Source organism: Muscardinus avellanarius, assembly GCF_963383645.1.
Source record: "Muscardinus avellanarius genome assembly, chromosome: 4".
NCBI lineage: Eukaryota > Metazoa > Chordata > Mammalia > Rodentia > Gliridae > Muscardinus > Muscardinus avellanarius.
Window position 1 is genome coordinate 111812137 of NC_137789.1, and position 19989 is coordinate 111832125.

General features: G+C 36.2%; 1 protein-coding gene across 3 annotated transcripts in view; it reads right to left on the reverse strand.

Moving 5' to 3' along the window:
- JMJD1C (jumonji domain containing 1C) overlaps positions 1-19989 on the reverse strand; it is a gene marked incomplete at both ends in the record, with an annotated part of 222613 nt that overhangs the window by 149690 nt on the left and 52934 nt on the right. For all 3 annotated transcript variants that reach the window (XM_080694232.1, XM_080694231.1, XM_080694230.1), the window contains one exon: positions 13900-14064. In XM_080694232.1, coding sequence (XP_080550358.1) covers positions 13900-14064 — 165 coding nt within the window. The remainder of the gene's footprint in view (positions 1-13899; positions 14065-19989) is intronic.

Sequence of the window (19989 nt, forward strand, 5' to 3'; positions counted from 1 at the left end):
ACGGAGGTCCTTGCTCTGTTCGTAAAGAATGCAATGAACTTGTGACCCTCCTGTCTCAGACTCTCAAGTACTGGGATTAAAAGTTTGTGCCACCACGACTGGCTTCCCTGCTGATTTTAATTTGTATACGCTCTCTGAAATAAACTAAAGGCTTGGGTATTTAAGAGCTTTCAGTGAAATTCTGAGTCCTAGTGAATTTTCAAACCTATGGATGGTTTTGGGAACCCCTCAAACTTGAAATTGGTGTTCAAAGCAAGAGTATTCTTGTGAAGATTACACTCAAAATGTACTTCTAGCAAAACTACTTGCATACTACTGACATTTTTATTTATATGTTTTCTTGCTTAATCTTCATAACTCGTGTGCGGAGTCACTCAACAAATTGAAACATACAAAGAATAAAAGTACCTTAATCCAGATATTAACAGTAAATGGCAAAGTCAGGATTTGAACCAAGAAATCTCTCATGAAGGTTTGTGTTCTTAAAATATTACACTGGCTTCCTTGGATGAAGTTCTCATTTTCAGCTGTGTGTAATCTAAATCTATAATTAGAACAGTTCTAGAATCTTATTGAGTCATAAAAATCTATGAACAAACAAGTAATTCTGACAGATTTAAAAACCTTCAATCTTTATAATGGCTTGAACTATCATTTTGATTAAAAAACTTTTAAATCTCTGTGCTACATTAAGAACAGATATTAAAAACACTATTATTAATGATACACAAAAAGTACCTATGAAAATATATTACCAAGCTGGGCATGGCGGCACACGCTTGTAATCCCAGTACTTGGGAGGCTGATCCAGGTTCGCAGACAGCCTCAGCTACTTAGTGAGGCCCTCTGGAACTTAGTGAGACCTTGCTGCAAAATAAAAGAAAAAACTGGGCTTGGGGTGTGGCTTGGAAGTAAAATACCCCTGGGTTCCATCTCTAGTACCACAAATATTATACATTTTACCAAAAACATAAACAAGTCTACTAAACTAACTCACTGGAAGAAAACTACTTCCAAAATAAATACTGGAAAATGCTACTATATTAAAATTTCCAGAGCCGGGCGTGGTGGCGCACGCTTGTAATCCCAGCATTCGGGAGGCTGAGACCGGAGGATCGCGGTTCGCAGACAGCCTCAGCTACGTAGTGAGGCCCTCTGCAACTCAGTGAGACCCGGTTTCAAAATAAAGAATAAAAAATAGGGCAGGGGGTGTAGCTCGGAGGTAGAATGCCCCTGAGTTCCATCCCCAGACCCGCAAAAAAAAAAAAAAAAAAATCCAATTTTATGGAAAATCATTAAAAAATTTTTTGGTCACGCAAAATTCTACTATGCTGCCGAGAGTGGTGGCGCATGCTTGTAATCCCAGTATTTGAGAGGCTGAGACCAGAGGATCACTATTTGTGGACAGTCTCAGCTACTTAGTGAGGCTCTTTGCAACTCAGTGAGACCCGGTTTCAAAATAAAGAATAAAAAATAGGGCAGGGGGTGTAAGCTCAGAGGTAGAATGCTCCTGTGTTCCACACCCAGGCCCACAAAAAAATAAATAAATAAAAATTAAAAATTCCACTATCCTAAAAAAATGGTTATCATTATAAAACTTTTTAATATTTCAAAATCAGATACCAATTAGGATCTATGTTTATAAATTTTTTATTCATGTTTGTCTAATATATGCATATCATTTTAAACCTGCATAATATCTCCTCAAAATTACTTTAATATTCAGAAATTACAACAAACAAGTTGTTTCCTTCTTTTCTGTTTTATTAATATTAAAAAGACTACATAAAGAACACCTTTATGGCCTGGTTTGGTGGTACACGCGCTTGGGAGGTGGAGACAGGAGGATCGCAAAAGTTTGAAGCCAGTCTCACTGGCTTAAAAGAAGACCCTGTTTCCAAATAAAATATAAAATAGGTCTGGAAGTGTAGCCTACAGGTAGAAGGGTTCCATCCCCGGTACCATCACCAAAAAAAAAAAAAAAGAACACCTTTATGTAGATAAACTTACAAGTTATTGAAACTGTAGCACCTACTTTCTACAGTCTCTACCTCATATGAATATCTGACAAACATTAGCTAAACCAAATAAGTTTTCTATATTTTAAAAATTGCTTTAATAATAATTTCCTAACAGAATTAATGAATCAAAAAGTATGAACTTCTTTATGATTCTTACAACATAGTATTTTCTGAAAATGTAATTTCATAATCCACAAGAAATGAAATTATGTGTTCATTAACTGCAATATTTGCCAACATCAGATTTTATAATTGAAAAAATTAATCAGATCCCTAAAGTACTTTATCGTGTAAAGAAAAAATTCTGAAAATATCATATTATCTACAAAAGCACACACAAAAAATATAAGAAATAATTCTTAGCCGGGCATGGTAGCGCACGCTTATAATCCCTGCGCTTGGGAGGCTGAGACAGGAGGATCACACAAGTTCAAAGCCAGCCTCAGCTACTTAGTGAGGCTCTCAGCAACTTAGTAAGACCCTGTTTCCAAATAAAATAGGTCTGGGAGTATAGCCCAGAGGTAGGAAGCCTCTGGGTTCCACCCCCAGTACCACAAAAAAAAAAAAAAGAAAGAATTCTAATTCTGATAATATATTACCTCATCTTCCTTAGCTGACTCCTACATTTCTTTTTCAACTTTGACATAATCTAAATCTGTAACTAGAAGATTTTTAGTCTATAACTAGAAACATTATTGATATGCAAGAACTTTATTGGTGGTACTAGGGATGGAATCAGGGGCATTCTACCTCCAAGAGATATCCCCTGTCCTATTTATTTTCTTATTTTTTTTATTTTGAAACAGGATCTCAATGAGTTGCAAAAAACCTCACTGTCCTCGGAGCTACACCCCCTGCCCTATTTTTTATTCTTTATTTTGAAACAGGGTCTCACTAAGTTGAGGAGGGCCTCATTGAATAGCTGAGGATGTCCTCAAACCATGATGCTCCTGTTTCAACCTCCTGAATGCTGGGATTACAAGTGTGTGCCACCATGCCCAGCTCTGTAAGAAATTTTTAAATGAACATATTTCAAGGTTCATTTTGAATTTGGAATGTAGCATGCCTTCATATTTTAGTAAAATTTGGTTGAAGCCATTTAACAGCCAGCATCTCAAAAAGTAATAAATTTCTCATAACGAGAATTTCTTTCTTTTATGATCTGATCAAAATTCCTGGCTAAATAAGAACTACCTTTCTATAAAGAAAATCTGTACTGGGAAGAAATAATCTGGGTTTCCTAAAAGTTACCCCAGAAATTTAGGCAAATTATCAAAGATTAGCACATTTGACTGTGAGAATGTCTGTTTTTCCCTTTCATATCTTTAAAATATCGCATTTTTAGTAATTCTAAATTTCTTCTCTTGACAATTTAAGAAGTCAAATTTGTATTTTACCGAGTGAATACACTATAAGCTTTTTAAGATTTGCTTTTGTTTAAACTGCATGTTTAAACTGGTAAATCAGAGTTTTAAAATAATTAATGATCCTACTTTCCTGTCCTTTGATTTTAGCATAAACTAGTACCTCAGAAACCTATTAGAACTGCCAGAAAAGTTCTTTTTCACTAGTCAGGATGTACACCATCACTTCATAATAAGTATTTACTCATTGTTTAATGTGATATAAAGCATTGTGCTGGATTTCTAGGAACCATACAAAATGCATAAGATATGATTCCTGTCCTCAAAGAACTTACAATCTAGTAGAGGAAGACAGACATGCAAACAAGTAGGTAAAATACAAAGCAGAATGTGCTGGTTGTTAAAAACAGTGGTAACAAACAAACTTTTACAGGAACACAGAATGGTGAGATTAATTCTGGTAGGGGTGATCTGGAAGACTGGGCCAGCAGAAAAGTAGTAGAAAACTCTGCCCTTTAGAAAATGCAGCAGTATTACAGCCCAGCTGGGTTAGGGTCGAAGCCCCACTCCCCACAGAAGGTTTTCCTAAAGGAGATGGAGCCAGGGCCCTAACCCAGTTAGGTAGGTGACTCGTTGATTTCAATTATGATTGCCAGCACTTTCTTTCCCTGGTACAGATAAATGTGCTTTCACAAGTATTGTATATTATTATTTTATTAACAATACATTAAGTAACTTACACAAGAATATAAGTTACCTTAGGCTACATTGTTAAAATGGCCTCAAGTGGTACCCTGATCATACAGGACCAAGCCAAAAAAAAAAAAAAGACACCACTTTAGTATGTTATATATAGTCTTCCAATAAATGTTTTGCTATTAATATATTGGAAAGATAAAAAGACAATTCCAGAAACATAACCTAAGTATTATACTATCTATGTTTTGTTGGAGATTACATTATTTTTAAATTTCGAAAATAAGCTTTAGAATAAGCTAATGAAACAAGATTTTTTTTTTGGGGGGGGGAGTCCTGTCATGTTTTTAAAAAACAGCAGATATACCGCCAGTTTCCACTGATTTCTAAGAATAAGAGGTAGAAAAAATAACATAACCAATATGTAATATTTAACAGGTACCACAGGAGAAGTGAAACTAGGGAAAGGATAATAAATACAAACATATATTTAAGTACAAAAGGAACATAAATCAAGTACCATGTGCACAGAATTAGAAACAATTAACCTGTACAAAATTAAAGACAAAATATTAGTTTCCATTGTTTCACTGTGTTGCCAGATCATGGATGGAAACCTCAAATTTATAAATACGGCATTTCATTCTGCTATAAAAAATTTAAAAATACCAATTTCATAACTGCTACTTACATATATCTTTAAAGAATTCTCATTTTAATAAACAGAAAGAGAAACACTGTCATATATGTGATGTATATATGAATGTTACAAAATGCTTATGAAACTGAATTGATTTTTTTTAAGCATTACAAAGCATTCCTATTTTACTTGTTTACTTGCAATGCTGGGAGAGAGGGAGAGGAGAGGAGAGGAGAGGAGAGGAGAGGAGAGGAGAGGAGAGGAGAGGAGAGGAGAGGAAAGGGCAGGCACATAAGCCACAGAAAGACAAGCAACAGAAGGCAGGCATGTACATTCTGTCTAAATTAATAAAGATATTTTATTATATAAACTTTATTTACAAATGAACTTATAATTGCAAAGGACTATCAAACATTTAGCTGAGGAAACTAGAAACATGGCAAAAGGGTTATAATTTTATCTAGAATAACATAAAGAAAACTCACAGCAAATATAAGAAAAAACCCTAATAAGTACTTAAATTTTTAATTAAAAAACTTGCCAATAAACATAAAATTTATCCTATTAATTAAAACAATAAAGTAGTATTTTAAAATATATAATTGGCAGAAAAATAACATGCAATGCTAAATCCTCAAGATGTAAAATTCCTCTTTTCATATTTGTTAGAGTTTTAAAAAAAAGATGGCCTAAAAATAAATTAATAATACTTACAAGGGTATGGTGAAATAAAATATTCATAGTGACTGGGGACAATGGCAGTTAGTACAACTTTTCAACAATCTGTGGTGAACATCAGGAGATTTTTAAGGTTTTTGTGGTTTTCAAGTTCATACCCTTTAACCAGTAATTCTACTACTTAGTCTAAATTTAAAAAAAAATCAAAGATTTACACACAACAGTATTTATCACAGTTAAATATAATCTTCCCCGAAATGGAAACAACTACAATGCCAAATATTAAGGAAATAGGTCATTATAAGATTAAACATTATGCAGCAATTTAAAAAACCTTGAATTATTTGCTTATGAAGAGAAATGTCTATGATAAAACATTAAATAAAAAAGTAGGTTCTACCATTTTAATGAGGTCATTAACAAAAATTATGTTTAATAAAAGGTAGAGATTTGATGTCATATTACATGGCCATATTCACATATTAGGTCTAAGAAAATTTTATTAAATCTTTATAGTTTTCTACATATAAGAACATAAGTCTACAAAGATTTTACTTCTTTTGTGTGTGTGTGTGTGTGTGTGTGTGCAGGTCTGGGATGGAACCCAGGGGAATTCAACCTCCAAGCTACACCCCCTGTCTTATTCTTTATTCTTTATTTTGAAATAGGGTCTCACTAAGTTGCAGAGGGCCTCACTAAGTAGCTAAGGCTGTCTGCGAACCGCAATCCTCTGATCTCAGCCTCTAGAATGCTGGGATTACAATTACAATTGTGCACCACCATGCCCAGCTACTTCTTTCTTTCCCATCTAAATAACTGTCATTTTTCCTGTCTAATTTTCTGATGAGCACATAATAATTATTAAGTGGCAAAAATAGGCATCCTTTTCTTTTTCCTGATCTTAGAGGAAAAGCTTTCAGTCTTTTACCACTATTACCTGAGTAACATTATATGAAATCAACATGCAAAAAATCAGTTTCATTTCCACATGCTAATTATGACCGATCCAAAAATAAAACTGACAAAAACTTCATTTACAATAGCACCGAAAAAAATAAATTATATAAGAATTGACCAACGATATACAAGATTTATACACTGAACACTAAAAGAAAAAAAAAAAGAATGAAATTACAGAAAATATAATCAAATTAAAAGACATCCTATGTTTGAGTACTGGTTAATATTAAGATGTCTGCTACCCAAAGTTACTTATAAATTCAATGCAATTCTTATCAAAGTTGAAATGATATTTTCTGGAGAAATAGAAACATCACTCTAAATATTCATATAGAATCAAAAGACACACACAGGAGTCAAAGTAATCCTGCAAAAAGCAAACTTATAGGACAGATATAACATCATTTCACAATTTACCTCAAAGCAAAAGTAATCAAAACAATATGAGAGGAGCGTAAAGACAGAAACATAATGCCAGGCATGGTGGTGCAGACTTGTAATCCCCGCGCTTGGGAGGCTGAAATAGGAGGACTGCACAGGTTCGAAGCCAGCCTCAGCTACTTAGTGAGGCTCTCAGCAACTAAGTGAGACCCTGTTTCCAAATAAAGTATAAAATAGGTCTGGGAGTATAGCCCAGAGGTAGAAAGCCTCTGGTTTCCACTCCCAGTACTACCAAAAAAAAAAAAAAAAATAGAAACATAGACCAATGTAACACAGCACAGAGCCCACAAACAAGCCCTTGCATACATGGACAAATGACTTCTTACAAGAGTGCCAAGGCAATACAATAGGGACAAGGCAGTCTTTCAACAAATGGTACAGATAAAATGAATATCCACATGTATGTAAACAAATGAAGTCAAATCTTGATGTTACATCCCATGAGGAAACTAACTCAAAATGCATAAAATTCCCAAGCATGTGACACAGTACTGTAAAACTTTGAGAATATTAAAAAAATATTTATGGCACTGAATTAGGAAATGGTTTGATTTATTGTTGTTTTTGAGATGACAACAAAGATGTAGGAAACAACAAAAAAAAAAATAACAAGTGAGGCTTCACCAAAAGGAAAAACTTCTGTGCATCAATGGACATGAACAGAGAAAAAGACAAACATAAAAGTGAGAGAAAATATTTGTAAATCATATATCTGATTAATAATTAATATCCAGAATATATATACGAAACTCCTAACATTCACAACAAAAAGATTCAAGTTTTTCCAATTAAAAAATAAACAAAGGTTTGGAACCTAAACATTTTTCAAAAGAAAATATATAAATGCCAGATAAGCATAGGAAAAGAGGCTTAACATTACAGTTACTAAAGAAATGCAAATCAAAACTGCAATGAGGGGCCAGGTATGATGGCATACACTTGTACTACCAGTACTTGGAGGCTGAGATAAGATCACAGGTTCAAAGCCAGCCTCAGCAATTTAGTGAGATTCTCAGCAACTTAGTGAGATCCTGTTTACAAATAAAAATTAAATAGGTCTGGTGGTATAGCTTAGAGGTAGAAGGGTCCTGGGTTCCATCACCAGAACACAACACACACACACACACACACACACACACACACACACTCTCTCTCTCTCTCTCTCTCTCTCTCTCTCTGCAATGAGTCACCACTGCACAAGGGTTGGTAAGGATGTGAAGAACATGGAACCCATGTATGCAGCTGGATGAAATGTAAAATGCTGAATGCAGTATAAAAAACAGCATGAGAATACCACAAAAAAATAATAGAATTCTCATATAATCTATCAATTCCTGTGTGTGTGTGTGTGTGTGTGTGTGTGCGCGCGCGTGTATTTAACATATTCTCATGTATGTATAATGTATATATAAGAGAAATTTTTTTTTGTGATACTCACAGTGGAACCAGGGACTTTTCTACCTTCGGGCCACACTCCCAGACCTATTTTATAATTTATTTGGGAACAGGGTCTCACTAAGTTGCTAAGAGCCTCACTAAGTAACTGAGGCTGGCTTCGAACATGTGTGATCCTCCTGTCTCAGCCTCCCAAGCGCTGGGATTACAAGTGTGTGCCACCACGCCCGGTGTTATATATGAGAATTTAAAGCAGAGTCTTTTTGTTTACTAATGTTCACAAAATAATAATTTCAACAGTCAAGAGGTAGAAGTAACCCAAGTGTCTATCAAAAGATAAAATAATATTCAGTGAAATAATTCTTTAATTTTGGGGTTGGAAGTACTGGGACTGAACTCAAATGCACTTTGCCACTGAGTTACTTCCTTTTATATTTTTCATATTGAGACCGAGTCTGAATACATCACAGGGCCTAGCCTCAACTTGTCATTTGCCTGCCCCAGCCTCCCGACTTGCTGGGATTCTTGGGTTTACTTATGTCACACTTGGTAGAAAATAAATTCTAACATATGCTAGGACAAGGATGGACAATGAAGACATTATGCTAAATTAAATAAATCAGTTATAGAAGGAGAAATACCGTTCAGTTCTATTTATGTAACTTAGAGCAATTAAATTCATAGGGACAAAACATAAAATAGTGGTTGCCATAGTAAAAGTGGCATGGAGAACTGTTGTTTCAAAGATTATAGTTTTAGATTTGTGTGGCAGAAAAAGTTCTATGGATGATGGGTGTGATGGCTGTATAACAAAAATATACTTACTGCCACTGAATTGTATACTTTAAAAGGGCTAATATAACAAGTTTTGTTAAATATACTTTACCATATTTACTTTTAAGAGAATTTTAATTTTTTTAATTTTTTTAATTTTTTGCGGTACTGGGGGATGGAACACAGGGGCATTCTACCTCCAAGCTATACCCCCAGCCCTATTTTTATTCTTTATTTTGAAACAGGGTCTCAGTGAGTTGCAAAGGGCTTCACTAACTAAGGCTGGCCACAAAACATGATCCTCCTGTCTCGGCCTTCAAAATGCAGGGATTTTAAGTGTGCACTACCATGCCCAGCTAGAGAATTTTATTTATTTATTTATTTATTTATTTATTTATTTATTTATTTATTTACAAGTCTGGGGGTGGAACCCAGGTGCATTCAATCTCTGAGCTACACCTCCTGCCCTATTTTTTATTCTTTATTTTTGAAACAGGGTCTCACTAAGTTGTGGAGGGCCTCAATATGTAGATGAGGCTATCTGCAAACTGCGATCCTCCTGTCTCAGCCTTCCAAATGCTGGGATTACAAGCATGAGCCACCATGCCTGGCTAAGAGAATTTTTATTTTTAATTGAACCTTTTGTTTGGAGGAATTTATTAGAGATTGGATCCAGGAGTGTTCTACCTCTGAACTACATCCCAGCTCTATTTTGTTTATAATTTTTTGTGTGTGGGGGTCTGGGGATGGAACCCAGGGACATTCAACCTTCAAGCTACACCTCCTAGCCCTAATTTTTATTCTTTATTTTGGAACAGGGTCTCACAAAGTTGCGGATGGCCTCACTAAGTAGCTGAGGCTGCCCACGAACCGCGATCTTCCTGTCTCAGCATCCTCCTGAATGCCAGGATTACAAGCATGCACCACCAGGCCCTGCTAACTTAAATTTTTTAATTCTATGGCAGAAGAAAAAAGAACTAAGAAATACACTGTGAAGGAATTAAAATGGCTTCCTTGGTGATGGGATTAAAATGATTATTTTTCTATTTTATACCAATTTTTTTCAAATTTTTCATAATGTGTACATACTTTTTGCATTAAGAGAAAGTAAGCTGGATTTTTAAAAAGCTTGATAATTAATCAGGTGTGGTAGCACATGCTTATAATCCCAGTACATGGGAAGCTGAGACAGGAGGATCCCAGGTTCATGGCCAGCTTCAGCTACTTAAGAGAAGCCCTCTACAACTTAATGAGACCCTGTTTCAAAATAAAGAATAAAACATAGGTTAGGGATGTAGCTCGAAGGTAGAATGCACCTGGGCTCCATCCCCAGTACTGTAAAATAAATAAATAAATAAATAAATAAATAAATAAATAAATAAATAATTGTATTAGTTTTGAGGTTAACAGATTTTTAACAAGAACTTTCTAAAATTATAATATAAATATTATACAGTATTTCCTAATAGAAAGCTTGTATAAAAATCACTAATTCCACAATATAAACCAGAATTTTACCTCACTCTTAATTCCAAGAAAGGATAAACATTTTCTAAAGTTCTGTTTGGCTGGGCGAGGTAGCACACACTTGTAATCCCAGTACATGAGAGACTAAAACAGGAGGATCAGAGGTTTACAACCTGCCTCCGCTACTTAATGATGCCCCCTGTAACTTAGTAAGACTCTATTTCAAAATAAAGAATAAAACATAGGCCTGGGGGTGTAGATCACTGGTAGAAGTCCCTGGGTTCAATCCCTAGTACAGCAAAAAAAAAAGTTCTGTTTATTCTTTCATTATAATAGAGTACTCGTACTTTTGAAACTTTTTATAGAAAATATGCATATATGTAATTACTCAGAAGTTTTAACAAATTTTTAGTTTAAAGTCTGGGAAATCAAAAACATGCTAGTCATGGATTAAAATTCTTATAAGTAAACAACACAATATATTCACTCAGCAAATTTTTTAAAAAATCTATGGATAAACTTATCTTCTTTGCTGTTGAAAATTTCCTATCAAACTATAGCTTGTGGACATAATTTTCATCTTTTATATTTTCTTTAAAAAGTGCCAGATACTCAAATTCACTTAATTTCCTCTTTCTTTGTCTTATTGTTTATTTTTTAATAAATTAATTTATATATTTGCAGTCCTGAAAATTGAGCCCAGGGACTGCCATATGTTAGGCAAGGGCTTTTAGCAATGAATTATACCTCAAACCCTTGATTTGTCTTGTATTTTTTTTGTTTCTATGGTACTGGTGGTTGAACCCAGGGGTCTTCTTTCAGCTACAACCCTAGACTTTTAACTTTTGGTTTTCTTTTTTGTTTTGTTTTGTAGTACTGGGGGTAGAAGCCAGGGGCTTTCTACCTCTGTAGTATACTCCCAGACCTATTTTATACTTTATTTGGAAACAGGGTCTCACTAAGTTGCTGAGAGCCTCACTAAGTAACTGAGGCTGGCTTCGAACTTGTATGATCCTCCTGTCTCAGCCTATCAAGGGCTGGGATTACAAGCGTGTGCCACTATGCCTGGCCCTTAACTTTTGGTTTTGAAACAGGGTCTTAATAGGTTGCTGAGAATCTCATTAAGTTGTTGAGGATGCTATGGAACCTGCAATTCTCCTGTCATCCCACTAAGAACTGGTATTACAGGCATGCATGACCATGCCTGGTTTGTCTTGTCTTTAAATCATGTCTCTTCCAAGAATTTTTATTTTATTGATTGATTGATTGATTGATTGATTGATTGGCGGGTATGGGGATGGAACCCAGGGGCATTCGACCTCTGAGCTATACCCTCTGCCCTATTTTTTACTATTTATTTTGAAACCAGGTCTCACTGAGTTGCAGAGGGCCTCACTAAGTAGCTGAGGCTGTCCGCGAACCTCCATCCTCCAGTCTCAGCCTCCCGAATTCTTATGGACCTATAATTCATTCGTTCATTCATTCATTCTTTTTTTTTTTGCACACTGGGAATAGAACCCAGAGGTGTTCTGAGCTACAACCCCAGCCCTATTGTTTTTTTTTTGTTGTTGTTGTTTTTTTTTAGTGGTACTGAGGATGGTACTCAGGGGCTTTCTTCCTCTGGGTTATACTCCCAGACCTATTTTATAGTTTATTTAAAAACCAGGGTCTCATTAAGTTGCTAAGAGCATCACTAAGTAGCTAAGGCTGGCTTTGAATGTACACAATCCTACTGTCTCAGCCTCCTACTGTCTCAGCTTGTACTGGTATTAACAAGTGTGTGTCACCAAGCCTGGCTCCTATTTTTTATTCTTTATTTTGACACATGGTCTCACTGAGTTGCAGAGGACCTCACTAAGTAGCAGAGGCTGGCCATGAACCATGATTCTCCTTGTCTCAGCCTCCCGAATGCTGAGATTACAAGTGTGTGCCACCACACCGGCCAGATTATTTCATTTTTAGAAACTGCATATTTAGTTAGAAAACCTAACAATGGCTAAACAGATGTGCTCTTTTCTTAACAGAATTTAATAATCTTATTGGGGGTGGTGGTGCATGCTTGTAATCCCAGCATTTGGGAGGCAGAGACCAGAGGATCACAGTTCCCAAACAGTCTCAACTATTTAATGAGGCCCTTTGTAACTCAGTGAGACTGTGTTTCAAGAAAATAAAAATACTAAAAATATAGGGCTGGGGTGTAGGTTGGAGGTAAAATGCCCCTGGGTTCCATCCCCGGTACTACCAAAAAAAATTAATAACCTTTTTTAGTTAATATGTTTTTATATAAGTCTTCAAACTACTGAAGACTTTATTAAACTTTATATTTTCTTAAACAGTTTCCTGATATGAAGTAATTTTACTCTTTGCCTGAATATATAACTGCATATTTAACAACTGTCACCTACAATGATTCACTAACAAACCAAGAAAAACCACTTGCTACTGAATATTTTAGAAAAATGTGTCCTCTATCTTCCACTCAGAAAGTTTCATTTAGCAAGACTGTTCCATAGTACATACATAATAGTCAACTTTTTCTCAGTCTTTAATACAACCTACATTAGGATAGAATAAACTTGTTATGGTTTGGCTCTAGAATGCCCCTCATTAAGTATCATATGTTGAAGACCTGGTCCCCAATGGAACAATGTTCAGTGATAGGGATGCTTGGAAAATGAATGGATCATAAAACCTCTCAGCTATTAATGAACTGATCTATTGATGAGCTCATAGCTGATGGTATTGAAAAATGATGGAAACTCTAGGAAGTGAGGCCTAGTTAAAGAAAGTAAGTCACTAGTGTCATGCCCTAGTAAATTTTTCTTGTCCCTTGTGTGTGTGCCTGTGTGTATATATATGTGTCTCTCTCTGCTTATTGGCTGTTCTGAGGTATGCAGCTTTCTCAGCTTTCTGCCTTGGAGCCAGCTGACTATGGACTGAAGCCTATAAAACTATGAGTCAAAATGTATTTATTTATTTATTTTGATTTTTTTGTGTGGTACTGTGGTTCCTGGAAGCCCTTCTACCTCCGGGCTACACTCCCAGACCTATTTTTTATGCTTTTTAATTTGGAAACAGGATCTCTTAAGCCAGCACGGCGGGCTTCGAACCTGCGTGATCCTCCTGTCTCTGCCTCCCAAACGCGGGGATTACAAGCGTGTTCCACCACGCCTGGCTATGAGCCAAAATTTAAATAAATCTTTTCCCCTTTAAGAAGGTTTTCTCCGGTATTTTGTCTCAGAGATGGAAAGCTAACACAGAACTATCTGTGGACTAAATATGCTGAAAGAATACTAAAAAAGTGACACAAAATGTTATAGTGTTTTAAAATCTGTACCAGATAATACAAAGACACTTCACGAATAATAATCTACAATCAACCAGATAAATCTAAACCTATATGCAAGTCCTCTCCTTTTAAAATAAGTAACTGAAAATGCTTTGAAGCTGAAATAGATCTTACCAATGCAGGCCACTGAATCTGTTTGTTCTTTGATCCCTGAGTCTGGCTAGGGTCGCTCCTTCTGGCCCAAATTAAGTGGTATTCCACCAAGAAAGTTGAAAAGTCTTCATAAACTTTAACCCACTCTCGCTTATCCCATTCAAGATCGTCAAATTCCACATACACCTATGGAAAAGAAAACAGAATCTATAAGCAATATAAAACAGTGATAGTTCAAAATATAAGCATGAAGATGAATTAGAAAAGACATTAAGAAACTCATGGTTTTTTTGTTTTGTTTTTTGTTTTATTGCGGTACTAGGGATGGAACCCAGAGGCATTCTACCTCTGGGCTACAAATATTGAGCCTCCCAAATGTTGAGATTACAAGCCTGCACCATCACGCTTGGCACATTTTCTAAATTAACATTTTGCTTTAAAGTTTTAAAAATTGCCCTCTATTTATTTATGACAAGATAAACCATAAACAACTGTATATTAAGGACAGCAATTTAAGCTACACATGGTAGTATACTCCTATAATCCAGTATTTGGAAGTATGAGATAAAATGATCACAGATTCAAGGCCAGAACCAGCAACTTAGACTCATGTTTAAAAATTAAGGGGGGGAAATAGGCTGGAGGTAGAATACCCATAGGCTCAATCTCCCTATCAGTGAAAGAGAAGAAGAAACGGAAGGAGAAAGGGAGGGAGGAAATGTACAGAGCACTTCAGTCAATACCTCCTAAATACACACCAAGGTATTACATCTATAATGATGATTTTAGAAACAGAAGATGGAAAATATTTAATTAATTAATTTATTTTTGTGGGTCTGAGGCTGGAACTCAGGGGCATTTGAGAGGCTGAGGCTGTGCGTGAAGTGCGATCCTCTGGTCTCAGCCTCTCAAATGGTGGGATTACAAGTGTGCACCACCACGCCTGGCTTAGGATGGTAAATATCTTAAAATGTAAGGAGCTGAAGGTGTAGTTCAGTAGTAGAGTGTGCTTTAGCATGTGTGCCAACCTAGGTTCAATTCCCAACACCCCACAAAAAAAGAAAACATTATCTTGGGGTTTTGCAAACCATATGGTCCCCTCTTAACTACATAGTTCCCTCTCTGAAGTGCTAATGCTCCCAAACACAATGTATAAAACTGAATTTAGCTTTGTTCTTACAAAAGGCAGCTGGTACTACAAACATGATTCAGCATATGAAAATCAACCCATGGAACAAACCACAGTAATAGAATAAAATAATTATCTTTATTAAAATAAAAAAATACTGGCCTAAACCCTTGCCAGGCTCCGATCCGGCCTTGGAGGCCTCAGTAGCGGCCTTGCCTCACGGAAGGCTCCGATGCCGGCCACTGGCCCCAGCACCACCCTAACCCCTCGGCAGGCTCTTATCCTGGCCTCGGAGGCCCCAGCCAGGGCCAATGGCCGGCATCGGAGCCTGCCGTGAGGCAAGGCCGCTACTGGGGCCTCCAAGGCCGGGATCGGAGCCAGCCGGGGGATTAGGACAGTGTCAGGGCCTCCAATGAGGCCCTCCCATGAGGCAAGGCCGCTACTTGAGCCAGTGAGGTCTAAATCAGTCCACCGGGTAGCCAGGCCACTACTGGGGTCATCAAGAGTGGGATCGGTACTTGCAACGCGGCATGCACGGAGAAATATCGCAGAAAATAAAAATCAGATGCTTCCCCTAATCAGCAAAAACTAGGAGGAAAGGGGCAACAGGAAGAGGTCGAGCTATAGAAAGGGCCCTATAGTGAAGCATCTAAGGTGATCAGAGGGTATGGGATAGGGGAGGATGGAGCCTCTTTAAAAAGCAGGAGGTACATAAACAAATGTGTCAAAGTTAATTACTAAACAAGCATGGGATCGTGGGAGGGGGAGGAAATGGGATGGGGGCTGGATGAGGGCTAATTGGATGATGTGTGCTTGTATATCCTCTCAAGTCTTGTATTCCAATGTGATATATTACAATGCACCAATTTAAAAAAAGTGTTTGCTGATCAAGCACAAAAAAATAAAATAAAACAAAACAAAATAAAATAAAAAAATTATCCTTAGTGATCATTAAAAAGAAAAATAATAGCCGGGCGTGGTGGCGCACTCTTGTAATCTCAGCATTCAGGAGGCTGAGACCAGAGGATCACAGTTTGCGGACAGCCTCAGCTACTTAATGATGGCCTCTGCCACTCATTGAGACCCAGTTTCAAAATAAAGAATAAAAAATAGAGCAGGGGGTGTAGCTCAGAGGTCGAATGCCCCTGGGTTCCATCCCCAGACCAGGAAAAAAATAATAATAATTATCTTCAGTGATGAAGAAAATACATCTGGCAAAATTTAATACTCTTTCATGATAAAAAAAAACAAACAAAACCCAGCTAGGTATAGAAGAAAACCATCTCAATATGTTAAAAGTCATATTTTTTATTTTATTTTTGGTATTGGGGATTGAACTAGGGGCATTCTATCTCCGAGCTACAACCACAACCCAATTTTTTATTTTTTATTTTGAAACAGGGTCTCAACTAAGTTGCAGAGGGCCTAAATAGCTAAGGCTGGCCACAAACCTGTGATCCTCCTGTCTCAGCCTCCCAAGGACTGAGATCACAAGTGTGTGCCACCTTGCACAGCTCTAAGAAGTCATATTTTAAAAGCCCACATCTAACACAATTTTCAGTGTTTTAAGACTGCTACACTTTTCCTAAACTAGAAAAAAGTCAAGGATATTATAATTCAGAAAACCTAACTTGGAACCTAGTGTGGTGGTGCAAGCCTGTAATCCTAGTACTTTAGAGGCTGAGACAGGAAGATAACAGGTCCTCAGCCAGCCTCAGCAGCCCTCTGCAACTTAGTAAGACCCTGATTCAAAATAAAAAATAAAACAAAATAAAATAGGGCTCAAGATACAGCTCAGAGGTAGACTGCGTCTAGATTCAATCTCCAGTATCACTAAAAATAAACAAAGGCAACTCTTCTAATTCTCTTAAATCAATTATCATTCAGTCACGAAACCCCACATCCTTTTCAGTCATTCCCTAAAATTAATTCAATAAAGTGGTCTTCCATACTTGATTATAGGCTAAAGTTACTAGGAGTTACAGTTATTTTTCTTATCTTTTTATCCTGAGTTTCCCACCTATTATTTCTTCCTTTTAACATCTGAAATACTTGTGTTGCCACTGGCTTAAATCCTGCTCCTCCTTCTGACCTGGCTCAAAATCATCCAGATTTAAGCCCTCAACTTCAACAAACTTACCTTTGAACCCCTAGTGAGGGTATTTTTCTTACCATTCATATTAGTATATAACCAAAAACTTATCCAATATATATTCTTCAAATACAGTAATGTGCCACAAAATGACATTTTGTCACTGATAAGCTATATATATATATATATATATATATATATATATATAGAGAGAGAGAGAGAGAGAGAGAGAGAGAGAGGTAACTATACAATTTTTCTATTTTTTGAAATCTTTTAAGGTTCTCATATTTAATTACTAAAGTATGGTATAGAGACCTTTGGAACCCACAGAAAACTGAAGCAGAGACAACTCTTGGAAAAACCTAAGCAGCACTAACTTTGTTTTCCCTTATATACAATATAATCTTGTTGACAAAAAACTTTTATTTAAGAAACTAGAGAATCTTCCAGTACTTAGGAAGCTGAGGTAGGAGAATCACAGGTTTGAAAACAGCCTCAGTAACTTAGGCTCTTAGCAACATAGCAAGACTTGTTGCCAAATAAAAAATAAAAAGGGACCGGGAGTGTCATAGGTATACTGACCCTAGATTCAAGAGCCAAGACTTGATAATATTTCCCTATTCTGAAGGGTATTGTATTCTTCCAAATGCAAAGTTCTATATATAAAATGAAGCTTTTCATCATCAAGTGATCTTTCTAAACCCATAGCTTATATTACATAAACAGTGTTCCTGGCAGTTTAAAAAACTTGCTAGGGATCTTGTCTTCTTGGCTGGGTAGCCAACTCACCTTTAGACTTCATATTATTGAGAACAGTGAAGAATTTAGAATTTCACACACACACACACACACACACACACACACACACACACACACAACCTTGCCAGTGTTTAATGGTTTCTGACCAAACATAGGAGACTCCTGAAACTTTATTACTTAAGAGTAAAAGCAGCAGAGTGTGTGTGTGTGTGTGTGTGTGTGTGTATGTATGTATGTATGTATGTATGTATGTATGTATGTATCATCATGATGCTTGTGCTAGCTCCTCATGATTTTCAAGTCCCATAAGAAGGCCACAAAGGGCCCATGATGTACATTTAAGCACAAAGTGAGTTGTGTTACGAAACCGTAATACTGACCTGGGGGGCACAGTGGTATTCATCATTTAAATAGTAAGCAGGATGAAACTTGTTCTTTGTTTGGGAAAGGTATTACTCTCATGTCTCATAGTTGGCTGCTTATTCCACATATAACTCTGACATAGCTCAGCAGTTAGTTGGCTACCCTTGACATATCCAGTAAGAACATGAAGAGATCCTCAGTGACAAGGGCAGATCACCTATATCAACACAGGTAAGATTTTGTATCTGTCCTAAATTAAATCAGAAGCTAATCTAGTCTTATATTGAATAAGAATGTGGGGTACAGGTTAGAGATGTGTGTATGTGTTTTCATCAATGAGGAAATCTATACAAAAGAGTGACTGACTACTTAATTATATACTTCCTTATATTAACTCCATACTAATTCACCTGTTTGGCTCTATTTATTTAGTTTCTTGTCTTATTAACTCGATTACAAGGCCATCAGGGGCAAGCACTAATACAACTTCATCTTTTGAGCACTTTTAATGCCTGGTAGGTACCTAATAAATTAATGCTTTTAAATACTTAGCACTTGAAACACATCCCAAGTACATTTATAAATGACTAATTTACAGAAACAAGGAGAGGCTTGAATATAACTGCTATCTTTACTAACTAATCACTGTGCTCAAAATTATCTAGAAAAAAAGGAAGACTATTACATATCAGTATAAACACTTCTACCTATCAGAACCATTCAATATTGACATTAGGAATTTAAAAAAAATGAAGGCTTGTGTATGGAGTGAACAGTCTACAATTGTGAGTCCTCATATGTTTACCCTAAGAGTAAAGATAATATAAGAAAAAGAACAAAGTACTTGTTAAAAGTTATTTATTTCTAAGAGCAGAGTAGTAAATACCTATAATCTCAGCTACTAGAAGGCTTAGGTAGAAAAATCACAAGTTCAAAGTCAGCCTAGGCAATAACTGAGACCCTGTCTCAATTAAAAAAAAAAAAAAAAAAAAAAAAAAAAAAAAAAACCATGGAAGGGGAGAGAGGATTTAGCTCAGAGGCTGAGCAACCCAAGGTTCAATTCCTAGTATCACAAAAATATCAACCCTTTTTGGCAAACACATTGTAAATACTTTTTAACACAATATATTAGAACAATAAATTATAAGAACTGATCTCTAGGTAATTGTCAAATCTCTATCTTTTAATACATGTTGTCTACAACTAATGTCTATATTCCCAAATTCTCAGTTTTGTCTATGTGTCAAAGAAGGCACTGAAAAAAGAGTTGCTAGACTTTTCATTTGCAATCAGAAAAAAATATAAGCAACAGCCAAGCAACAAAGTTTCTGCTATTTTACCCATACAAATTTACCTAACCCTTGAATTCTCCAAAGGAGATTATGCTTATATGAAAAATGTTTCCTTACCTTACATAAGGTTTTATAGCTTTAAAGTGGTAAGTAGATTCTGGTTACCTGTTTAGAGACCTACAGTCAACATAGATCAAACTAAGACTATTATACCCCAAAATTACTTTAGTCCAAATTATAATCCCAGCTCTGTCAGTATTTTATAACTTCTAAATAAGCCACAATCAGCCACAGTGATATATACCTATAATTCCAGTACTTCCCAGGGAGGAGAATTAAAGTTCAAGGCCAAAAAGTCATAATTTAGCAAGATCCTATTTCAAAATAAAAAATTCAAAAAGTTGAGGGTTTCGCTCAGTGGCAGAACACTCCTGGGCTCAATGACCAGTACCATAAAAAAAAAAAAAGTCACAATC